Here is a 22,343-nt window from a genome sequence, read left to right as displayed (position 1 = left end):
AAAATTTTGAGATTATTAGGTTTAAGCTATGATCAATATCTCATATTCACAAGCATCAGAGAATGGGTTGTTAGGACTGTAATTTATGAATATTAAAACATATGACTAAAAGGTTATATTTTAACTAGATGATTCATAGCAATACTAATTGATGTTTGTTGGAATATTAGGTGTAAGATATAAGAAAATTAAGCACTTTAAGGTTTTAAGTCTAACCTCAAAACTAAGAAGCAAAGCTCTTTTATCTGCATATATATTCACAAAATATGATTTTATGCTACTGTTTAATGGAGCAAATGATCTCTTATATCCACTTATAATAATAATAATAATAATATAAATAGAAGAAAATGACCAAACAAAAACAATAGAGACGTGCAAAGTACAAATCTAAGACATCTTAGCTTTATGAGTTAAAAGAGGTCTGAATTGACGATAGGCCATCTTTTAAAATACCAATACGGCAATACCAAAGAGCAGATTCAGCAGAAAATGAAATTAGGGCAATTTTCAGTGACGCCCCTTAAAGTTTTTACTTATACACTTACATCCCTTTGGGTTTGGGGGAAATTAACTTTGGGAACATTCAGTTTGAACTCATCAAAATTCTTTCTAGAGCTAGCAGTCCTCCCCCTTGCTTAGCCGCTAATGGCATAAATATTTGTCCAATACAACTTGTTAATGAAAGTACTAAGAACAAATATAATATCATGGATAAGAATAAGAGTTAAATCGAATGTGCACCATACTTACGGCTTGTTTGGTACGAGGGATAAGGGATAATTAAATCTGAGATGAGTTTATCCCATATTCAGTTGGGAGAAAATCGCGGTATAACTAATCTCCGGATTAGTTATCCCGCGATTGTAGTGTTATTTTTATCCCTATGGGAGGGTGAGATAACAATTCTGGGATAATTAATCGTAGGATAACTTGTTTCCGAACCAAATGACCCCTAGTTGGTAATAGACTAACGAAGGAAAGGACTTCTTGTGGGCGCAAGGGTCTATTGTTGGTTGAGAGAGTGCGTGCGCGCGCGCTCAATATCAACGCAATTACACGCAATGAAGCAGTCACATTAACATGATCTTCAAATAAAAAGCTTAGCTTACCTCCGCTTGTGGTTTTCTGTGACATGCAATGCCACAATATTTAACAGCTATTCAGTAAAACGACAATAGGCTGAGATATGTAGTAGTAAAGCCAAAAGTCATGTTAAAACAGTCATTTCTTTTAAGGGAAAGAAGACTACTAGATATTATCATCAGACATAAAATATATACAGCCAAATCTACAGAAGGGAACAAAGACTATAGTCAATCAGAGAGCAAAGATGAAGTAAAACAGATGAAAACAAAAGTCAGTCAACAGAACCAAAGTTGTTCTCTATGAGGAACTAAGTTTATAATGCTGGTACCGCTAATGCAGCAACTCTATGCTGCCAAAGGTGCTATACAATGTGCATGCCTATTTTACACTAGCCAACCCGAACTAGATTGGAACTGAGCTGGAGTTGTTGTATTCTCTCACTACCAAAAAGATACTAAATAATGCAAAGAAAGGTAAAAAGACATACTCTGTTTTAGTTTCTGTAATTCTCTCTTTCTTATCTGATATCTGCCTAAAAGTATCTGCTTTTGTTAGCTTTTACTGTAAAAATTCCCTTGAAGTCTTCATACAAGTAGAAAGTCAGTCCTAACCCTTCGACAAAGACAGAGGAGGGAACTCATCTTCATTCTTAAGGCGCAACAAATGTTCTGCAGCCCTGAAAGCAAAATTAGATTGGCTTAATTGTCGTCTGATAACAAACAAAGACTACACTACTACTGCACAGCCCGAAAATAGTAAAACAGGAACTTCTCTTACCTTTCTTGTTTACTACATACAGATTCTGGAAGCTGCACCTTTTGCGGGACACTTGGAATCAGGAGCACGTCATGAGAAGTGCATGAAAGTGCATCTTCAGAAAGATTCCCCAGAGATCCAAACTCAATTATACATGTTGAATGCGAGAAATCATTGTCATGAAGATCTTTGAGGAACTTATCAGATTGGCTAGCTACAGCAAACTTTCCACGAACTTGAACAGAAGATTGCACAGCTGAAATCTCTACTGTACACTTTTCTGAACGATTTGCATCGGAAAGAGAAGGAACCCACTTATTACTATGAGTGCTACTATGCATGTGCAACTGACCATGATTTCTTGGTGCCTTAATCCTAGTCCTTCCTTTACACCGTATCTCCTGGAAAGAATAATTCTGCAAGACACCAAAGAATAAGTCTTCGTAAGGGGTTGTTTTTCAAATCTTAATGACATGGTCAGATATTCCTGAAAGGAAAAAGGGGGGTGATACAAAAAAGGCACCTAGCTTATGAAAAGGGACTTATCTGAACAAACTGAGATATAATAAAGATGGGAAATAAAGAACTGCACAGACTGTAGGAGCAAACTACCGAATTCGGGAAGTAGGTGCCAATTCCTTGTGCCGTTTCTTTCTTCTCAGAACCTAAAGTAGCAGTAGATGGTAGATAATTATCAGGACGGTGAACAGCTGGTCCTACAAGCATGCCATTCACATTTGTTTGCCAAAATGAGTTCTGTCTAAGTGGCATCGATTGCCGCACAGTATCCCAAAAGTGCTTGTTCTGACATTGAGATGGTGATGATGGACTATTGAGTACTGGTGCTGACAGAGCAAAACCATAGCAACACTGGCCATAGAGCAAACTCCGTATATGGCTGTCATAGTCCCCACTTAAGTCCACCAAAGGATTCAAAGCTTCAACATCTCCGGCTGTGCTCGCCAAGTCCCTTTCCCCAATATCGAGAGATAAACTTCCTAGAATACTGGTCTTTGGACTCGAGATTACTGAACCACCAGACCAGACGCTCTCGCTATAATCTGTACCTGATTGGTATATGCTGCTGCACTCCAGAGCGCACTCTCTGGTTTCTACCCACAAACCAGAATCAGATAGGTCACTTTGGCACAGATTCTCAGGCCCAGAGTTTCCATTTTCAACACATGATTTATTGAAATGAAACGGAGGATCATGGTAATGCTTCCTAGAAAGAAAATTCATGGAGTTTCCATTAAAACAACAGTCATATGTTCCATTTGCAACATCAAGATTTAGAGGATCAGAAGCTGAATGATCACTTTCATCCGTAGATAGAAAGAATCCTGACAATGCTGCATCATCTGGAAAGGAGCCACTTTCTGACACCATATCTGAAGAAACTCCATTCATCAAGTTACTCGACAACTCATTTGACATTGATTTAAATACCTTTTTCAGGCTATCATTCTCAAAATCACCATCGGATGATTTCAGAAGCATTCTATTGTCAGCATACGATTCAGCAGGGGATAACGAAGAACATGTGTCTTCATCACCATATATTAGGCCGGAATCTTGTAAATCAGCCAAAAGATTGTGTCTACGCCTCTCAATAGTATTTGCGAAGAACTTCTTGATCTCATCGGCAACTCTATCAGATGGTAACGAAAGAATGTTCCCAAGCTTGCGGGCCCCATACCTAAAAGCTCTTTGTATTCGACAGAAACTCCCTGGAGGGAATCAAAGCATAACTTACGCATGAGATAAAGTAACACACACCACCTAAACACCAACCCGAAGCACCAAAAACATGCTCTTTCCGGGAATAACAAGACAAGCACATTTTCTTTTCCAAAATTTCTCTTGTACAGTCATAATAACTCTTAAATGACTTTATCTACTCTTCTGTAGGCAATCATAAAACATATCGCTCATATCTAACTAGAGGTGGTACTAGTTGTTAAGCCAATAGAACTGCATGGTCACTTAGCAACATTTTAGTACTTTTGGTTGCTATGGGAAAAAAGGAATGCAAAGATAAATATAAAGACCTAGCTGAAAGCATTCAAAACAAATTTGGTAATGATCTCTTTTGTGGCCAAAACCAAAACAACAGAATCAGATCATTAGGCTCCTATTCCTCATATACTCTTTGAGTCACCAAAGTACCAAAGAAGGGAAACAAAAGAACAAAGAAACAAAAGGACGCTGCATTTCCTATGTGATAATCTTGTAAACCACATAAAGAAATCATTAAAGTTGTACCTCTGTTGACACTACGGCCAAGGTTGTTATTCTCCTTCAAGGGGTCAACTATATTTAGATACTTTTGTTGAAATACTCGTGTGTCCACCTCAAGACCCCTGGATGGAACTGAGAACATTTCCATACAGTTCCTTAGAAACTCTTCACTAAGCAACAGATTGTTGCTTATATGATCTGGCATTTCAACTGCAGACAGAAAAGGGGCGACCGTGAGCAAAAATTTGAAATGAAGAAAGATCAAATCTTCACTCATCTGAATCATCCCCTCCCCCCCCCCCCCACACACACACACAAAAAAAAAGAAAAAGAAAGGGAGAGAGAGAGAGAGACCAATCTCTTTGAAAGCTCACGTATGAGTACAAAAAATTAATCTATACAAGGCCGTAGACATCGAAAAGAGATTGCAGGCAACATCAAAGATGAAAGGAAGGGCATTGCCTACCTAATATGTCAGGAGATGATTTGCATATTGGACCATTCAAACTGATACAATAGTTGTCCCAATCAAATTTGCTGTAGTAATCCAAAAATCTATAGAGAACCTAAAATCAAGCATAAACAGGATATCCAATAAACTTATGCACAAAGCATAATGCACAAAGTCAAAATGCACCAAAACAAGTAATTACCGCTAGAGGACCATTTAACGAAGAATGGAACTGATGGAATATAAATAAGACCAGTGTTTCCAAAGCATATGTGGAAATCAGACCATGATGTGCACCAAGAATACGACTTTCATAATAGCACCAAGCCTTTATCAAAATAATACTACGTTTGAAGAGATGATTTTTCCCAACAAGACGATCTACCTGCGCTCAAGAAACAAAGAAGCCAACAACAAGAAAAATCAGCTGCTCATTGCCTCGATCAACATGAAAACAGAAGAATAAAAAATATCGACTAAAATAAAACGGGAGATATTTGGTTCTCCAAGTTTTTGCAGGTAATAGAAGGATAATGAATGAAAAACTCCAGACAGTTTAAAAAGACATTAAGCTGACAGAGACAAATAAACAACTAAAGGCTATCAGATTTTTTTGTTTAGAAAGCTAAAATATAGTTCATTTTAAGCACAAATTGGATAATACTGCAGAAAGGAGGGATATATGGATGTCAACACCCACCATTTTCCACTTACAGCTGCTTCAGCTTAACCAAGACATGCTAAAATTTTGCACATAATAGTCTATGTAACAAAAAGTAAAGCACAATGGCACTATTAAATTGACACACTGTCATTGACACCTGCAACCAAGCACCTATAATATAATGATAAAAATTTGATTGTTAAAAGTCAACTTTGTAAATTACCTGCTCAAGGAAACAAAGTGTGCAAAGTCCTCCTAACTGATTAAAGGATATATCTATCACAGTATTTTGTACAAGACATTTCACCAGCTTAACCTGCCATGAGAAATTCCAAACGTCTCAATACTAAACAGATAAAAAATTATCAGTTAAGCATAAAAATAGTAAACTACTATTGATAGCCAACCAATAGACAGTATTACAGACTCTACAAAACAACCTTCAAATACAATAAACATTCTTCAAGCAACTAAAAGCACAAGCCTCCCCCTACCCCCAAAATTACTAGGCATGGAAAAAAAACATTTGCTTATGCTCAACTATCCTTAGGCTGCAGGATATCGAAATGAAAACTCTTCGAACTATTTGAAACAGCAAAGAACAGTGAAATACTTCATCCAATTCAGTTCGTTTTACAGATTCTGAAGGTTTGAATACACTTGTCATTATTAGTCAGGAAAGAACCTCAGCATCAATAAATTGGGTATCCCTGACATCATACTCAGCATCTTCTTTTTGCTCTTCTTCCTGCAGAACAGCAAGAACATCACGGCCCAATGTTTCTTCTGTAATAGAACTGCTAAAAACAGTCAAATCAATGTCACCATCAGGAAGGTAGGTCTTCAGTGGCACTGATCCATATGGGAAGACCTGTACGACAAACAAGTACCATCAGTAAAACTCAATTAAGATACTGAAACGCAAGATAGAACTTACAAACTATTTCAGTTTAAGGTCTGAACAACATCATTCAAGCTTCATCAGTTAGTAAACATGAACAGAAATCACATAGTTCAAGCACAACATGTGATCTTATATAAGCTTAGCTTTCAAGTTCAAGCACACCAGACTACGCAATATTGAAGCTGATGCACCTAAGGTAGCAGGACATAATTTAAAGAGAAAAGGATGTTCAACCATTCTGTGAACAAATAAAGCAAGAGAAGACTTGAATACTTCAAATGTATAGACTTACTCAATTTAGCGGCTGGAACGATCAGATTCATTATCGACTAAGTTATGCATCTAATAGCATTTGCTTATGAAAATGTAGAATTCCTAAGAACTTAGAAAAGAAAAGATAAAAAATGAGTCATGCATTTCAGTTTAACTCATATGTGTTTGACTAAAAGCAGAAATTAGCTTCCTGAAGTTGAATTGATTGAAAGGTGTACAAAGAATGCTTAAAGGAACAAAAATCACTTGACATGAAATGAAAGAAAAGTAGTTACAACAACAACAACAACAAACAACCCAGTGTGGTCCCACAAGTTAGGTCTGGGGAGGGTAGGATGTATGCAGCCTTACCCCTACCCTGGAAGGGCAGAGAGACTGTTTCCGATAGACCCTCGGCTACAGAAGGTGGGAGAAGCCCAAGTAGCAAGTAATAGCAAAACAATAATTAGAAAACTAAATCGGGGATAGCAACAGGTAATATGAAAGGGTACTGATAACAAGTAGCAACAAGATAACATATTCAGAAAACTAATTCCAAGGCAGCAGACGAGAATATGAACGAAGTACTGCTAGCAAACTACGGAATTACCAATGGCAAGTAACAACGAAACGAGACATGCGAATATAGAAACTAAGGAAAAAAAAGGGTACCGAACTAGCGCTAATACTATCGAGCTAGAGAAGATAAAGGGGGATGCACGACTACCTACTAACCTTCTACCTTAATCTTCAACCTCCACACCCTTCTATCTAGAGTCATGTCCTCGGTTAGCTCAAGTAGCGTCATGTCCCGTCTGATCACCTCTCCCCAAGACTTCTTTGGCCTACCTCTACCCCTCCTCACACCTGCTAAGGCCAACCCCTCACATCTCTTGACAGGGGCATCTGCGCTTCTCCTCTTAACATGCCCGAACCACCTCAACCTTGCCTCACGCATCTTTGCCTCCACAAGGGCCACTCCCACCTTGTCTCGAATAACTTCATTCCTAATTCTATCCAACCTAGTACGCACACACATCCATCTCAACATCCTCATTTCCGCTACCCTCATCTGCTGAACATGAGAGGTTTTGACTGGCCAACACTCTGCCCTATACAACATAGTCGGTCTAACAACTACCTTGTAGAACTTACTCTTAAGTCTCAACGGCACATTCTTATCACACAAGACACCGGAAGCGAGCCTCCACTTCATCCACCCTGTTTAGATACGGTGTGTGACATCCTCATCTATCTCCCCATCCTTCTGAATTATAGATCCCAGATACTTGAAACTCTCTCTCCTGGCAATGACTTGCGTATCGAGTTTCACATCTCCATCCGCCTCCTGGATAACACCGCAGAATTTGCACTCCAAGTATTCTGTCTTGGTCCTGCTTAACTTGAAACCCTTAGACTCCAGGGTATGTCTCCAGACCTCCAGCCTCTCGTTTACGCCACCTCGCGTCTTATCAATCAAGACTATGTCATCCGCAAATAGCAAGCACCAAGGCACCTCCCCCTGAATGTGACGTGTCAAAGAATCCAATGCCAGGGAAAACAAAAACAGGCTAAGTGTTGATCCCTGATGCAACCCCATCTCAACCGGAAAGTAATCTGAGTCTCCACTTGCTGACCTAACCCGTGTCTTAGCTCCATCATACATGTCCTGAATCACTCTAATATACGCTACAGGCACTCATCTAGCCTCCAAACATCTCCATAAAACCTCTCTAGGGACTTTGTCATAGGCCTTCTCCAGGTCCGTGAACACCATGTGCAAATCCTTCTTCACCGCCCTAAACTGCTCCACCAATCTCCTCACAATATGAATGGCCTCAGTGGTCGACCGTCCCGGCATGAAACCAAACTGGTTCTCGGGAATGGACACACACCTCCTCAACCTCCCTTCAATCACCCTCTCCCACACTTTCATCGTATGGCTTAACAACTTGATACCCCTATAGTTGTTGCAGTTTTGGACATCCCCCTTATTCTTGTATAGCGGGATCATCGTACTCTGCCTCCATTTTCGGGCATCTTCTTCGTACTAAAAATGACGTTAAACAACCCAGCAAGCCAAAGAAAAGTAGTTACAAAAGTGAATATTGCCAGCCCCTCCCATAAAGAAACAGCTTACTGCTATTTATTACTACTAGCTCTCAGATCAACTACTAAAACATCACTTCTAACGCAGTGCAATAGGTCAAGACCCGATGCTCTTAGCCAAAAAAGTGTTTACACTTTTATAAGTGAAAACTATTACAACGCAATTCAAAGTAGTTACACTTTTTGTAGTAATCATGACAATGAAATCTTTAACTACCATTCTTCTTCTTCTTCTAACTTGGTTTACCGAAAGTACATGAACTTAAGTAAGGAGTAAAGCTGCCAGAACAAAATTTTGGGCTTAACACTACAATCGACAATAGTACTTGTAATAATTCTAGAACTGAGGGGATTCCCTCGAGGTTGAAGAGCTAGAGAAAACCTTGGGAACCAAGGTTCCAATCCTAGCAAAGTGAACACTAAGTAAATTCTTCTCATCTGCCTAAACATGGTGACTCGGTACCTATGCTGGTGAGAGACAGCAGATACTTGGTGGATTAGTCAAGGTCGGCACAAGTTTACACAAACACCAACACCTCCTCAGTCCCAAACAGGTTGGGATCGACTACATGAATCCTCACTTATTTCTTTAAGCTCAACACATATCATCATCATATCAAATAAAAAAAGGTGGCAAATAAGTAACGCAAACGCCATTGTTATTAAAAGAAAAAAGCTTACTTTAGTAAAACTGTAGCAGTAATGCTAAAAAGAAGAAAAAGAAAATCTAGGTCTCTTTTTCTCCCCCTTTGCATTCATACCATCTTAAGATTGGCAGAATATAATCTGAGATTGTAAACAACATTAAATCGACCCTTATCTGTTCAGCCGATATGAAGAAAACATCAAATAAAAGGTAAAACATCATTTTCTGACCTCCTGCAGGTTGACCAAGCCCCTACCCCACCCCCACAAGCACACCCACATTATTTTCAAAAAGAAGGTATCAATAGAAGCTAAAACGATTGAACCCAAGGGTGTTGCGAGTGGTCAATAGAGTGGGAGGAGAACCATCAAGTCTCAAATTCAAACGTTGCGGGGAAAAAAGCACTTAGGTGGTGACGTCACATTGACCTAAGCCTTGATAAACAGAGTTACTCTAACTCGATAGAATATTAGAGGTGCGCACAAGCTGGTACGGACACCCTCGTCATACAATAGAAAGCATAAAAAACCGTGATAAAACATTGAGATAGCAATGGAACAAATAATCTATGAAGACGAAAGGCCTCGTGAAAAATAATTATGAGATATCACTTAAAATTAGCTGCAAAACATTTAAGTTATACAGATAATCTAGACATTCAAGATTCACCTCGCATCCAAGAGAGAATTTGATGAGACTCTGGACGTAATCTATAACGTCTTTCCTCTTTTCCTCAGTGTCAAGTGTTGGATGAAGACAATTCACCACTTCTTCTGTAGCTTCTTCAGCAACAGCCCAACAATTCTCAGTAACTGTTAAAGGATCAGAACTCAAAAAACTCCAACCGTTCTCCATTTCAACCCGGCTTCCGTTTCCACAAGAACCCATAACAGAAAAAAAAAACCGATTACACCCAAGCAAAACGTAGGGTTTTAGAGGCCATTGACAACATGGAATGTTCTAGACTAAGGGATGGGAATAGAGAGACAAAGTGAGAAAAAAGGGTAATGTGGAAAAAGTGCTATATATAGAATTTTTGTATGTTTTGGATATCTGTAATCTGCTTTGTATTGTATTAATATCAACCCCAATATCAAAGAAGAAGAAAAAAATGGAACGTAAAGTTCGGGAGAAGGAGACAATTCTCAATTGCCCCCACCTCCCCCTTTGTATATCTCTGTTGTTGTTTTCTTCCTCAAAATCAAAAACTTCCTTCTACCTGCAACTACGTGTATATTTCGTATATATGTACGTATACGTATACGTATATTTTTGGGGCTTTTTTGGTTGAGAAATTCTGTTATTGTGTCAGACAAACACGTCTGCCGCGGGGGTGAAGGTTGCGGCGCAACGCGACGCCGCGAAAGAGGGTGGCGCAATTGTTCAAATGCAGTTATTGGAAAACTATATCATAACTTTATGTAATTTTGTCACTTTAATTTTGGATTCGAAGTCTATATATATATTTATGTGTCAAAAATAATTTATAATTATAATACTCACAATTTTTAATTTAATATCCATTGACTTGCATCAATTATTTAAAGTTTGAGAATACATTAAGGGCTCGTTTGGTATGAGGGACAAGGAATAATTAATCCTAGGATTAAATTTAAGAATAGTTTATTTCATGTTTGGTTGGGAGAAAATTGTGGTATAATTAATCTCGGGATTAATTATACCGGGATTGTAATATTTTTTAATCCCAATGAAAAGGTGGAATAACTAATTAGGGATTAGTTTAATCCTGAGATAACATCTTTTCAACCAAACGGCCCATAACGACATTGTCCTCGAAGGTACTCCACTGGTCCATAATAAGTGACTTTTAAGTTTTTGGCACACCCTTTAAGAAAATACAAACTTGTAGAGAAAAAAAGATGTATTCATTAAATTATCCTTAATTACATGTTACCTTGACACATTGAAATATGTAAATAAGAACAAATTTTGAAAAAATAAAATTAACTTTTTCTTGATAATAAGAAGAATAAGGAATCGCTAAGAGCCCAAATCCAAGGGCCATTAATGAATCATGAACAACACCAACCATTAGCAGACATTATTGAAAATAATTCTTATAACTTTAACAAATTATCATTCCAGTTTCCCATCGGGGTTAAGAACAAAATCAATAGCACATACATCAAGCAATTTCAACCTATCGAAGATAAATATAGCTGGGGTAAGAGTACCAATGGGATCTTCACTATCAAATTAGCTTATGAAATGCTCCAAGGGAGAGAAGAGGGGGCCACACAAGACTACAAATGGCTATGGAAAATTAATACTCTCAATAAAATAAAATTCTTCCTTTGGACGACTATCCATAATAAACTCCCCACATCACAAATGCTCTTCAACAGGAACATCACCAACTCTCCAACCTGTAACATTTGTAGCATTGAGAGGGAAGATATAATGTATATGTTCTTTAGGTGCAAGCACTCCAAAACTATCTGGGACCAAGTTGGCTTCAAACTTCTCCCTCCAGAACCACCAGACAAATACACATTGCACATCTGGTTAAAAGCTCAAAGTAGCTCGAACATTAGATTCAATGACTATCTCGTCTGGTCTGATGTCCTTCCCTAATGAGACGATATTCAACAACACTAGCAAACCTCTCCTATTAAAAAACAGTATTAACAAAGCCATGGAATATAAACTCCTGGCCACAAATCAAAATTGATCCTCAATAACTAGAGATACCATCCTCATCAAATGGAACCCGCCACAACAAAATATTTATAAACTAAATGTGGATGGATCGTGCTTTGGAAATCCGGGTAAAGGTGGAATAGGAGGAATCATCAGACGGGGCAATGGAGAATGAGTTTCGGGATACAACATGGGTATTTCACATGCAACCAACATTTACATGGAAACATCCTGAAATTAGCTATAGAGAACAACTACCTCCCTCTCACTATTGAAACGAATTGTAAGGAGCTCATTAATCTAATTGATAATAAGGACTGTGCCTATAATCTAATTGATGATTGCAGATGCCTATTGAGTAGAGCAGGTGATCCGCCACTACAGCACGTCTACAGAGAGGCTAACCATGCGGCTGATTCAATGGCGAAGAATGGAAGTTGTTTACCAACACTTGGAAGCTTAACAACTTATCTTATTCCTCCTACTTTTGTTATTTCTATTTTGGAAAGGGACAAGCTAGGAACTACGTGTCCTAGAACAGTTCCCATTTGTAATGTACTATGTAATGACTCTTAGTATGTGTTTTTAATATATGTCTTTATTACCAAAAAAAAAAAAAAGATTATGTAAAAGGATATATATTTTGGACCAAAATAAAGTTAGTATTTACTAATTTTTTGTTCCAATGATACAAAAATAAAGAATTTAAAAATTTATGTAAACTAATTTGTACAGAGTTATTCCAGTTATCTTTCGTCCATATATCTAAGTTCTACGAAATCCATAACAATATTTACTTACTAATTTTGGTTCAAATGATATAGTAACAATTAAAAATATTATGTGAAATCATTTTAAAATTTGAAATTTGCCTCCATCTTACCCACTCATCCTCTCAAAAGAATCCCACACTCTTGTTTTGGTAAATTCCTATAACAAAAGAAAGAAAATCCGGAACTCGTATTCCTGGATTTTATTCCAATGACAAATTAGCTAAGAGAATTATGAATTTACCTTTTTTGATGAGTATAAAGAAGAAAATAAAATAAATGTATCTAATTTAGTTTTCTTATTTAATATTTCCACGTTTGTGAAAACGAGACAATACGAGGTAATATCATACGTATATAACGTAACCGTTTGATTTTTTCTTTTCTTTTTTCTAATACGACAAAATTTTATCATCTAATGAATGATTATTTATTGAAAAAATGACACCGTATAGCCGCTGTAAAAATAATAGCCGAAAAATATATAAAATTTGTATATTTTTTGTATATATATACATTATGTATGTTATATACAAAAATTATACAAATTTTATACACTTTTTCGACTATCGAATATAAATAATTTATGGTGCATGTTAAAAGTGATAATATCCCTTATTTATTTATATACGTACTCTATGTGATTTCATTCAATTGAGTCAAATATAGTTGAACAATTGGTCCTTTTAACATTTTTGGTCCTAATACTAAATCATTAATAATCTACAAATAGCAAAATTAGCAAATTTCACCTTTTTTATTTCGTATCATATGCCAAAACAAAGATAAGATTCAAAACTCTTATTTTCTGGTGGACCATCTATTTAGTACTTGAAACGTTTTTCATATGCATTACATTTTAATAAAAAGGACGAAAATGAAACAAACTTTAGGCATCTACTATCAATTCCTTGCAAAAATTAACAATTTGTGAGAATATAAAGTATCAAAGTAAGATAAGAAACGATTCCACTAGAATAAAACAAGAATAGTACAAAGGTTTCCAAGTTTAGGGGAAAATATTTATCCTTACCCACATTAAAAATTTAACCTTAAAAGTTACAAATTAAAGTAACAAGATATATCACGTAACCATGCTTGCAACGTTAAAGTTGTCTCTGTGTGACTTATAGATCACATGTTCGAGCCGTGGAAGCAGTCACTAATGCTTGCATTATGGTAGATTGTTTGCATCACATCCCTTAGGGTGCAACCCTTCTTCGGACCATGCATGAACGCGGAATACTTTGTGCACCGAACACGGTTCATGGTTAAGCGAATAATGCCATTTATATAATGTGCAAATGATTTATATTCAACTGATTTAATGTAAATAAATATTTTTTTACATTATTAAAGTAATGGAAAAATATATAATTTATTACCTTAGATCAATATCAAGATAACATGTCAAGTGGTACCATGTGAAGACCAACTTGCCTGTCGAAAAAGGAGTTTTGATCTCTCTCTCTATGTTGAAAAAAGAAAAGAAATATTGGAGAAATATATTATAGAGGAGTGAGCGAAAATTATAGGCTTTCCCACTGCACATATCCCCTAAAACTTCTTGTATCAGTGTCGTATTAAATTATGTGACTATCTCAATGACAATAATAAAAAATTCAGTATAGTCTCTATAGGTGGGATTTGAGGAGAGTAATACGTACACAGACTTTATTTCTATCTTGTAAAAATAGAAAAATTATATTCGATAGATCCTCGGCTAAAAAAATATAAATTGCGTGACTATCTCGTTTAAAAAAGTTTTTACTAATTCATATTTTGAACAATAATTGTTCTATGAAGTGATAGTGAATAGAGATATTTGGACTTAAAGCTATTCGTCTTAGATTTTAGCATAGGAGGAAAATCCAAACTTCTTTATCCATTTCGTATTTTCAGAATTCTGTTGCTCAGCGGGCCACACAAGTCGAAGGATTATGTCACATCTCTCTCCATCTCTACACTTATATAATTTATTTATTTAAAAAAAAAAACAGTCTGGTGCACTAAGCTTTTACTATGCACGGGGTTCAAGGAAGGGTCGGATCATAAGGGTCTATTGTACACAGTCTTACCCTGCATTTCTGCAAGAGATTATTTCCACGGCTCGAACACGTGACCTCCCGGTCACATAACAGTAACTTTACTAGTGGCTCCCCTTCTATCTCTACACTTATATGCGAGACCATAATTCTTGTTTTAAAAGATCCTATTCTTTGTTTGTACATTATGTAAGCTAGTTACTAAAAGGTTTTAAATTATGTAGACAGACAATGCTAATGTTTTCGTCAGCGTAGTTCTACCCGCTATTATAGTCCGTTTTTTTTCCGGACCTCGCGTGTATTGGTCAAAATCTGACCACCACAATCAGGTCGCCCAACACCCCGCCTCGGTAATAAGGCGGTTAAAGTCAATATAGTCCGCTCCATTTTTTCCTCTGAGACATCCGACAAATCAGAAAAGACAACACATAAAGTCAAGATCAGGATACATTAGTGACAAAAAAGGGTTGAGTCAAGCAACGAGTAAAAAGACCTCAACTATATATAGCCAAGAAAAAGCTCTCAAAAGGGGGGCTTCTGCACTTTCTCCCAAGAGAGAGGGCAAAAAGCCTCTTTCTTGTATCTCAGAAAACGGGGAAATGACCCCAAAGAATACATGTAAATTTACTTTCTCTTCCATGGATGGGGAAGACAATGTTAAATCTTAATAAGATCGATCATGTTTCTTTCGCCCCATATGCGTTCATTATCATTTATGTTTTGATCTGGAATTAATTATATTTGGCTACGATTTACCCCTTCATCTTTGATTGATTTGTTCAAAAAGGTTTTAACATCTTTTGAGTCAAACAATTTGGCGTCGTTTGTGGGGATTTCTTATTGAAAATTTCCTAGTTTCTCTCAGATCGAAACCAAGAAGTGAAATCACTTACCAAAAGTAGCGCGGAAGAGGAAGAAGAGCCAAGCAAGATCACCGGGCTCGAAAATCTTTGTCCCATCAACCATCGATATACTAAACAAAGCAAGCGATGCCACCAACATGTATTCCCCCACCGGATCACCGGGCAGGAGCGAAGGAAATCTCATCCTTACCTCTCATTTTTTGTCCGGGAAAGCACATAAGATCCACATGGACAAGCGTATACTGGAACATCTCAACTAAAGGCCGAAAAATGCTTCAACACAGCTGAAATGCCTCCTGCCGGCAACATATCCGAGCTGGACGGTAGAAGTGAGACAAGAAAACCATGGGGCATACACAGCACGAACCTAAACAAAATATCAACACCTCGCATTCACCAGCGTTATACCACCCGGTGCAAGCAATGCAAAAGGGACTGGGACTCCCACGAAATATGACCGACTCTCCAGAAACCGGGACTGATGACGGGCTATTATTTCGATAAGTTCAAAATAACACCCTTTAAGGCTAAAGGCCTTTGCCAAATGTAAAGAAGAGTTCGACCTCGCTCGAACGACGACGAGCTGTTATTTTGATAAGTTCGAAATAACACCCTTTAAGGCTAAGAGCCTTCGCCAAAAGAGAAGAAGAGTTCGACCTCGCTCGAACGATGACGGGCTGTTATTTCGATAAGTTTGAAATAACACCCTTTAAGGCTAAGAGCCTTCGCCAAAAGAGAAGAAGAGTTCGACATCGCTCGAACAACGATGGGTTGTTATTTCGATAGGTTCGAAATAAAACCCTTTAAGGCTAAGGTCCATCGCCAAATGAAAAGAAGAGCCCGACCTCGCTCGAACGACGACGGGCTGTTATTTCGATAAGTTCGAAATAATACCCTTTAAGGCTAAGAGCCTTCGCCAAAAGAGAAGAAGAGTTCGACCTCACTCGAACGACGACGAGCTGCTATTTCGATAAGTTCGAAATAACACCCTTTAAAGCTAAGGGCCTTCGCAAAAAGAAAAAAAGAGTTCGACCTCGCTCGAACGATGACGGGATGTTATTTCGATAAGTTCAAAATAACACCCTTTAAGGCTAAGAGCCTTCGCCAAAAGAGAAGAAGAGTTCGACCTCGGTCGAACAATGGCGGGCTGTTATTTCGATAAGTTCGAAATAACACCCTTTAAGGCTAAAAGCCTTCGCCAAAAGAGAAGAAGAGATGACGGGCTGTTATTTCGATAAGTTCGAAATAACACCCTTTAAGTCTAAAAGCCTTCGCCAAAAGAGAAGAAGAGTTCGACCTCGCTCGAACGACGACGGGCTGTTATTTCGATAAGTTCGAAATAACACCCTTTAAGGCTAAGAGTCTTCGCCAAAAGAGAAGAAGAGTTCGACCTCGCTTGAACGACGATGGTTTGTTATTTCGATAAGTTCGAAATAACACCTTTTAAGGCTAAGAGCCTTCGCCAAAAGAAAAGAAGAGTTCGACCTCGCTCGAACGACGACGGGCTGTTATTTCGATAAGCTCGAAATAACACCCTTTAAGGCTAAGAGCCTTCGCCAAAAGAAAAAAAGAGTTCGACCTCGTTCGAACGAGGACGGGCTGTTATTTCGATAAGTTCGAATTAACACCCTTTAAGGCTAAGGGTCTTTGCCAAATGGAAAGAAGAGTTCGACCTCGCTCAAACAACGACGAGCTGTTATTTTGATAAGCTCAAAATAACACCCTTTAAGGCTAAGAGCCTTCGCCAATAGAGAAGAAGAGTTCGACCTCGCTCGAACGACGATGGGTTGTTATTTCGATAAGTTCGAAATAACACCCTTTAAGGCTAACAACCTTCGCCAAAAGAAAAGAAGAGTTCGATCTCGTTCAAACGACGATGGGCTGTTATTTCGATAAGTTCGGAATAACACCCTTTAAGGCTAAGGGCCTTCGCCAAATGAAAAGAAGAGTTCGAACTCGATCGAACAACGACGGGCCGACATTTCGATAAATTTTAAACGACGTCCCTAAAGGTCAACCATCACCGAAAGAAAAGAAAAACCGGCACTCGTCGGACGAGCCTCCATCCTGTACCAAAGCCGTGAACGGTGGAAATAAAAGTGAAGTACAAGGCAAATAGCGAAGAAAAGAATTTTTATTTATGCAAGGTCACATTGTGGACTACCACCGCCTACATATGGCCTAGGCCAACCAAAATAAAAAAAGAAACGAACAAACAATAGTCGACAAACCAAACAAAAATAAAAAACAAAAGATAACATTCTTCATTCCAAGTGATCACCACCATCATCATCACCATTGTCATCACCGTCTCCAAGAGGTTCTCCATTACCATCATCCGCATCCCCATTAGCTTCGGGCGTCGCCGCGTCATATCCACAATTAATGCAAGCCTCACGAGCTTTCGCCCGTGCTTCTTCATAACTAGCCTCGGCCACGGTGCCTGCCTCCCACAAACTCTTATATATGTCCCGCTGGGCTTCAGCATAAACCTAGAGCTTATGCGTTTGGCGAGGAACGACAGCGGAAGATGACTCAACTTGAGCTCGTAATCGTTCATTTTCTGCCTCCAGGGCCGCGACCCGATCTCCTAGAACCGATGCCTTTTGATCAATCACGCCAATGCGGTCCTCGAGCCTCGCCTCCCTTAGAGTAGATGTCGCTCTCTTTGACTCCAGTTCAGACTGGAGTACACGAATGGTGTTCTCTAGAGCCGTCGCCCTCGCCAAATACTCAGACCAAGCTCTCTCAATGTTCTCCAAGCCAGCGACTTTGCGCTCCATCGCGGTCAGTTTCCTCGTCCATTCCATGCTCATCGCCTTGATCGTGAAAAAGTTCTGGTCCATCTATGACTGCATCGACCTCAACCTACCCTGTAAATGCTCGTACTCTGCCGCGACCCCCTACCCAACTCGAGCTCCTCGTCCTTAATGCGAAGTTGGTCCTCGAGCTCACTCTTGTTGCGGATGGTCTGCATCATTTTTCTCCAACTCCTCACCAAGAGCCCGATTACGGGGATCCGTCCTTAGCCGCTCGTGTATCTCGCGACATCTATCACGGTAGCAACGGAATTTCTCCAACATCTTCAAGAAAACCCTTGCCCGGATGTTGGCCCTGCGAATGTTTTCCACTTCCACCATGTATGTCTGGAAAACAGAAAGATAGGGTTAAACTAATACTTTCGAAAAGGGCAAAAGCATAAAGCAAAAATAAAATGTAACGTACCCTCAAGCCCATGACGGCCACCTCGTCCAGCAATTTAGCATCGGGAACATCCCGAAGGGACTCATTCTCAGCTTCGGAGCACAACAGGCTAAACTGCGGTACCAGATCTTTCCCCTCCGCCAAGAGATTAACACCGGAAGGGATCTGGAGGATACAGGCCGAGCCCCTCGAATTAACCACCAAATGAGTGAGACCCTCCACAAACATCCTAACGTCGTCGGGGTCTAGGTTCGACTTAGACTCATAGTCATCAACCACCACGCTTTTTCCCCTTTCTGCTGCTGAAGAGGAAACACACCCTCTACAGAAGATGAGGGCACGTCCGAAGTCATAACAACGGCCCTAGAGGTCTGGTTCTCTACCACGACAAGGTGTTGATTGTCAACAATGGCGGGGTATTCTGATTGAGCCAAGACAACGGCAGGGGTTTCTGATTGCTGATCGCGGGCACCGACAACTCCAACGTTCTATCCCGCCCCAATAAGGGGAGCCACAATAACACCCTCTCCGGAGCCCGTCGGGGGAGAGTCATCCAGATGAATTATTGTTGGGGGCGCCGTCTCAAACTCTACTCTCCGTCTCTTTGAAGGCACCTCTTCCTCTCTTGTAGATGGTGACTCGTCCGTTGGGCGAACGATATTGGTCGGGACCTCGTCCTGGGAAGCGGCCCTCGTTGGAGTAAACAAGGCCGCAGATTCAACCGAAGCAGCCCTCGATGAAGGTCGTACAGTGGATACTGCGATGGGGCGAGCATATGCGGCCGACTGACGAAAGGCTAGCTGAGGTGCCCTTACTCTCCGCACCCTCCCTGGCAACGACGAATGATACATAAGAGGCTAAACAAAAAAAAATAAAGAAGAAGAATAGAGAACAATAGATGAAAGCGCCATCCCACCTGTAAGGGGCCTGCGTCCAAACCTCTCATGAAAGGTCGACCATGTGCGAACACCCACTGTGTGGGGAAGAATGGCCTCCACCTATTCACGAATCCCTTTGACAAGCGGCAGGGGCAATCTCTCAGCTACAAAGATGAGACAGTTTAGTACTCACAGAAAATGGTTGAACATTTCACTGACTAAAGATACAAACTTACGTGCGAAGTTCCATCTCTCAGGGAATCCCGTTGGGTCCGCCACAATGTGTTCGGTCCGCACATAAAAGTAGTTCTCATAGAAACGACGGTTGGTCCCGTCGTCCATCTTCACCACCAGACTCCTCGACCCCCGAGGACGCATGTGAATCATCGAACCACGGATCATTTGAGGAGCAAAAATGCTGAGCATACGGCGTAAAGTGACTCACGACCGGCAAGTTCCGCATATTTGAGCAGCATAAGGAATAACTTGTACAAATAAGGCGAAAGCTGGGCGAGGCATACTTCATAGAAACGGCAAAAATCCACCACCAACATGGGAAGAGGGAGTGTGTACCATACAATAAAGGGGTAGGCGTAGAACATGCAGTACCCGAGACGGTCGAAGTGAACTATGTCGTCTCCCTCCACCGGCCGCATATCAATGTAATTGGGGATTCCCCACCTTTCTTTCAACTCTACAATCCCCCTTTCCCTCACGACGGAGGGGACAGGTTTGGGCTCCGCTCCGCTGCTAAAGCTGAAGTCAGTCGCCTCTCTCCACGGACGAGGCAAGATCTCAACCATTAAAGGAATCTCCTCGTCCTCCGCCGCATCCGCCCCTCCAGTGACCGGAACAGAACTCTCCGGTACCGGACTAGCGGCAGGAAGGTTATTGCGGGAAGAGTTACCAGCCATTTTTTAGCAGAAAACGTTCCAAAAAGAAGTAATAAGAAGAAGAGATGAGAGATTTCAGTGAGCAAGAAAGTAAGCAGAAATTCGAGATTTCAGAAAAACCTATATCTGAAGAACTCCCTCAAGCGAAAGATGAAGTGAATCAATCAAATGACAAGTTCCCTATATTTATAAGAGACATAAATTCCTCAAGCACGAAACCCAAGAGTCGCCATTCAAATTTGATAGGGCACGAAACTTTTCAGTCTCCCAGGAACGTGTATCATAATGGTGTAACCACGAACCAAAGCTTCAGTGCCAACCAACGTCTCGATTCCGAAACCGCCGCAACGGTCCATGAGGATCGAAAGAACGCCACCCTTCCGCCAAAAAACCCACAGAATGCGACTAAGGAATAGAAAGTTGTAGGCCAGATTTCTCTCGACTTTGTAACGAACATGATCCGTCTACTGAGTCCGACATAGGACGACCTCGACAGACGGAGGAACTAACTGTATTGGTCAAAATCTGATCACCACGACCAGGTCGCCCAACACCCCGCCTCGGTAATCAGGCGGTTAAAGTCAATATAGTCCACTCCATTTTCTCCTCTGAGACATCCGACAAATCAGAAAAGGCAACACATAAAGTCAAGACCAGGATACATTAGTGACAAAAAAGGGTCGAGTCAAGCAATGGATAAAAAGATTTCAACTATATTATAGCCAAGAAAAAGCTCTCAAAAGGGGGGCTTCTGCACTTTCTCCCAAGAGAGAGGGCAAAAAGCCTTTTTCTTGTATCTCAGTAAACGTGGAAATGACTCCAAAGAATACATGTAAATTTAGTTTCTCATCAATGGATGGAGAAGACAATGTTGAATCTTAATAAGATCGATCATGTTTCTTTCGCCCCATATGCGTTCATTATCATTTACGTTTTGATTTGGAATTAATTATATTTGGCTACGATTTATTCCTTCATCTTTAATTGATTTGTTCAAAAAGGTTTTAACATCTTTTGAGTCAAATACCGCGCATAGTGAAAGCTTAGTGCACCGAGCTGCCCTAATTTAGTATCTCTTACTAAAAAGAGTTGTTTTCTAAGATTAATGCCGTAAAGCCACCAAACTTATTGGGTCATGGTTTAAGCGTGTAACTTCCTAGTGACATAACTGTATACAAAAGGAAAAAACAAAGCTACCACAGATGGGACAAATGATTCTGTTTGTTTGGATAAGGCCCTTTACGTAATAATTGTTGGCAGTAGCAAAGCAAACTCTAGTGAGAAATGGAAAAGTATGTGACCCTTGACAAATAAGACTAAAAACTTCACAATTATCTATTGAAGTTATCTCATTTTCTAATTATGGATGTTAGGAAATTTCACGAGGAAAGGGAAATGACAATACAACAAACATGAAAGCTTTATTATGGCTAGACAAACTAGTAAGGCAAACGGGCTATATACCATTTTCTAACTTTAATTCTAGAAAGTAAAATATATCGTACTCCCTCCATTTCAATTTATATGAATCTGTTTGACTGAACACAAAATTTAAGAAAAAATGAAGACCTTTGAAATTTGTGGTCCTAAACAAGTTAAAAATAGACCCAAAATATTTGTGTGGTTATAAAAGTTTCTCATTAAGAGTACAATTATAAGTTTAAGCTAAATTGTTTCCAAATTTAAAAAGGGATCATTCTTTTTAGAACGGACCAAAAAGAAAATAGGTTAAAATAAACTGGAACGGAAGGAGTATAGTATATCCCAGTAGCAAAATGACTCAAAAAATTCAAAATATGTAAGGGTTGTCTGTTTGAGAAGTCTTACATCAGGGGCATTGCTTCCAACAAGGTTTGTATTTGGTACTCAATTAAAAAAAAAAAAGAACTGATTATTTGACCAATCAGGCAGATGTGA

General features: G+C 39.4%; 1 protein-coding gene across 3 annotated transcripts; it reads right to left on the bottom strand.

Annotated features, from left to right (window-relative positions):
* Positions 1-1,316: 1,316 nt before the first annotated feature.
* On the bottom strand, positions 1,317-10,521 carry LOC104216778 (uncharacterized). 3 transcript variants are annotated; one of them, XM_009766906.2, is made up of 9 exons: positions 9,782-10,521; positions 5,887-6,072; positions 5,425-5,517; positions 4,740-4,922; positions 4,553-4,652; positions 4,111-4,296; positions 2,458-3,575; positions 1,867-2,261; positions 1,317-1,765 (listed from the first exon to the last, which is right to left on the bottom strand). In XM_009766906.2, exons 1-9 carry the CDS (start codon positions 9,998-10,000, stop codon positions 1,696-1,698), a joined length of 2,550 nt encoding a protein of 849 aa, XP_009765208.1. In that variant the 5' UTR covers positions 10,001-10,521; the 3' UTR covers positions 1,317-1,695. The 3 variants fall into 3 exon arrangements, with proteins under 3 accessions (XP_009765208.1, XP_009765209.1, XP_009765210.1); XM_009766907.2 differs by lacking the exon at positions 9,782-10,521 and having other exon boundaries at positions 5,815-5,932; XM_009766908.2 differs by lacking the exons at positions 5,425-5,517; positions 5,887-6,072; positions 9,782-10,521 and adding an exon at positions 5,238-5,330.
* Positions 10,522-22,343: the final 11,822 nt, after the last annotated feature.

This window comes from Nicotiana sylvestris, chromosome 6 (genome assembly GCF_000393655.2).
Source record: "Nicotiana sylvestris chromosome 6, ASM39365v2, whole genome shotgun sequence".
NCBI lineage: Eukaryota > Viridiplantae > Streptophyta > Magnoliopsida > Solanales > Solanaceae > Nicotiana > Nicotiana sylvestris.
This window is presented reverse-complemented; position numbering and strand designations above follow the sequence as displayed.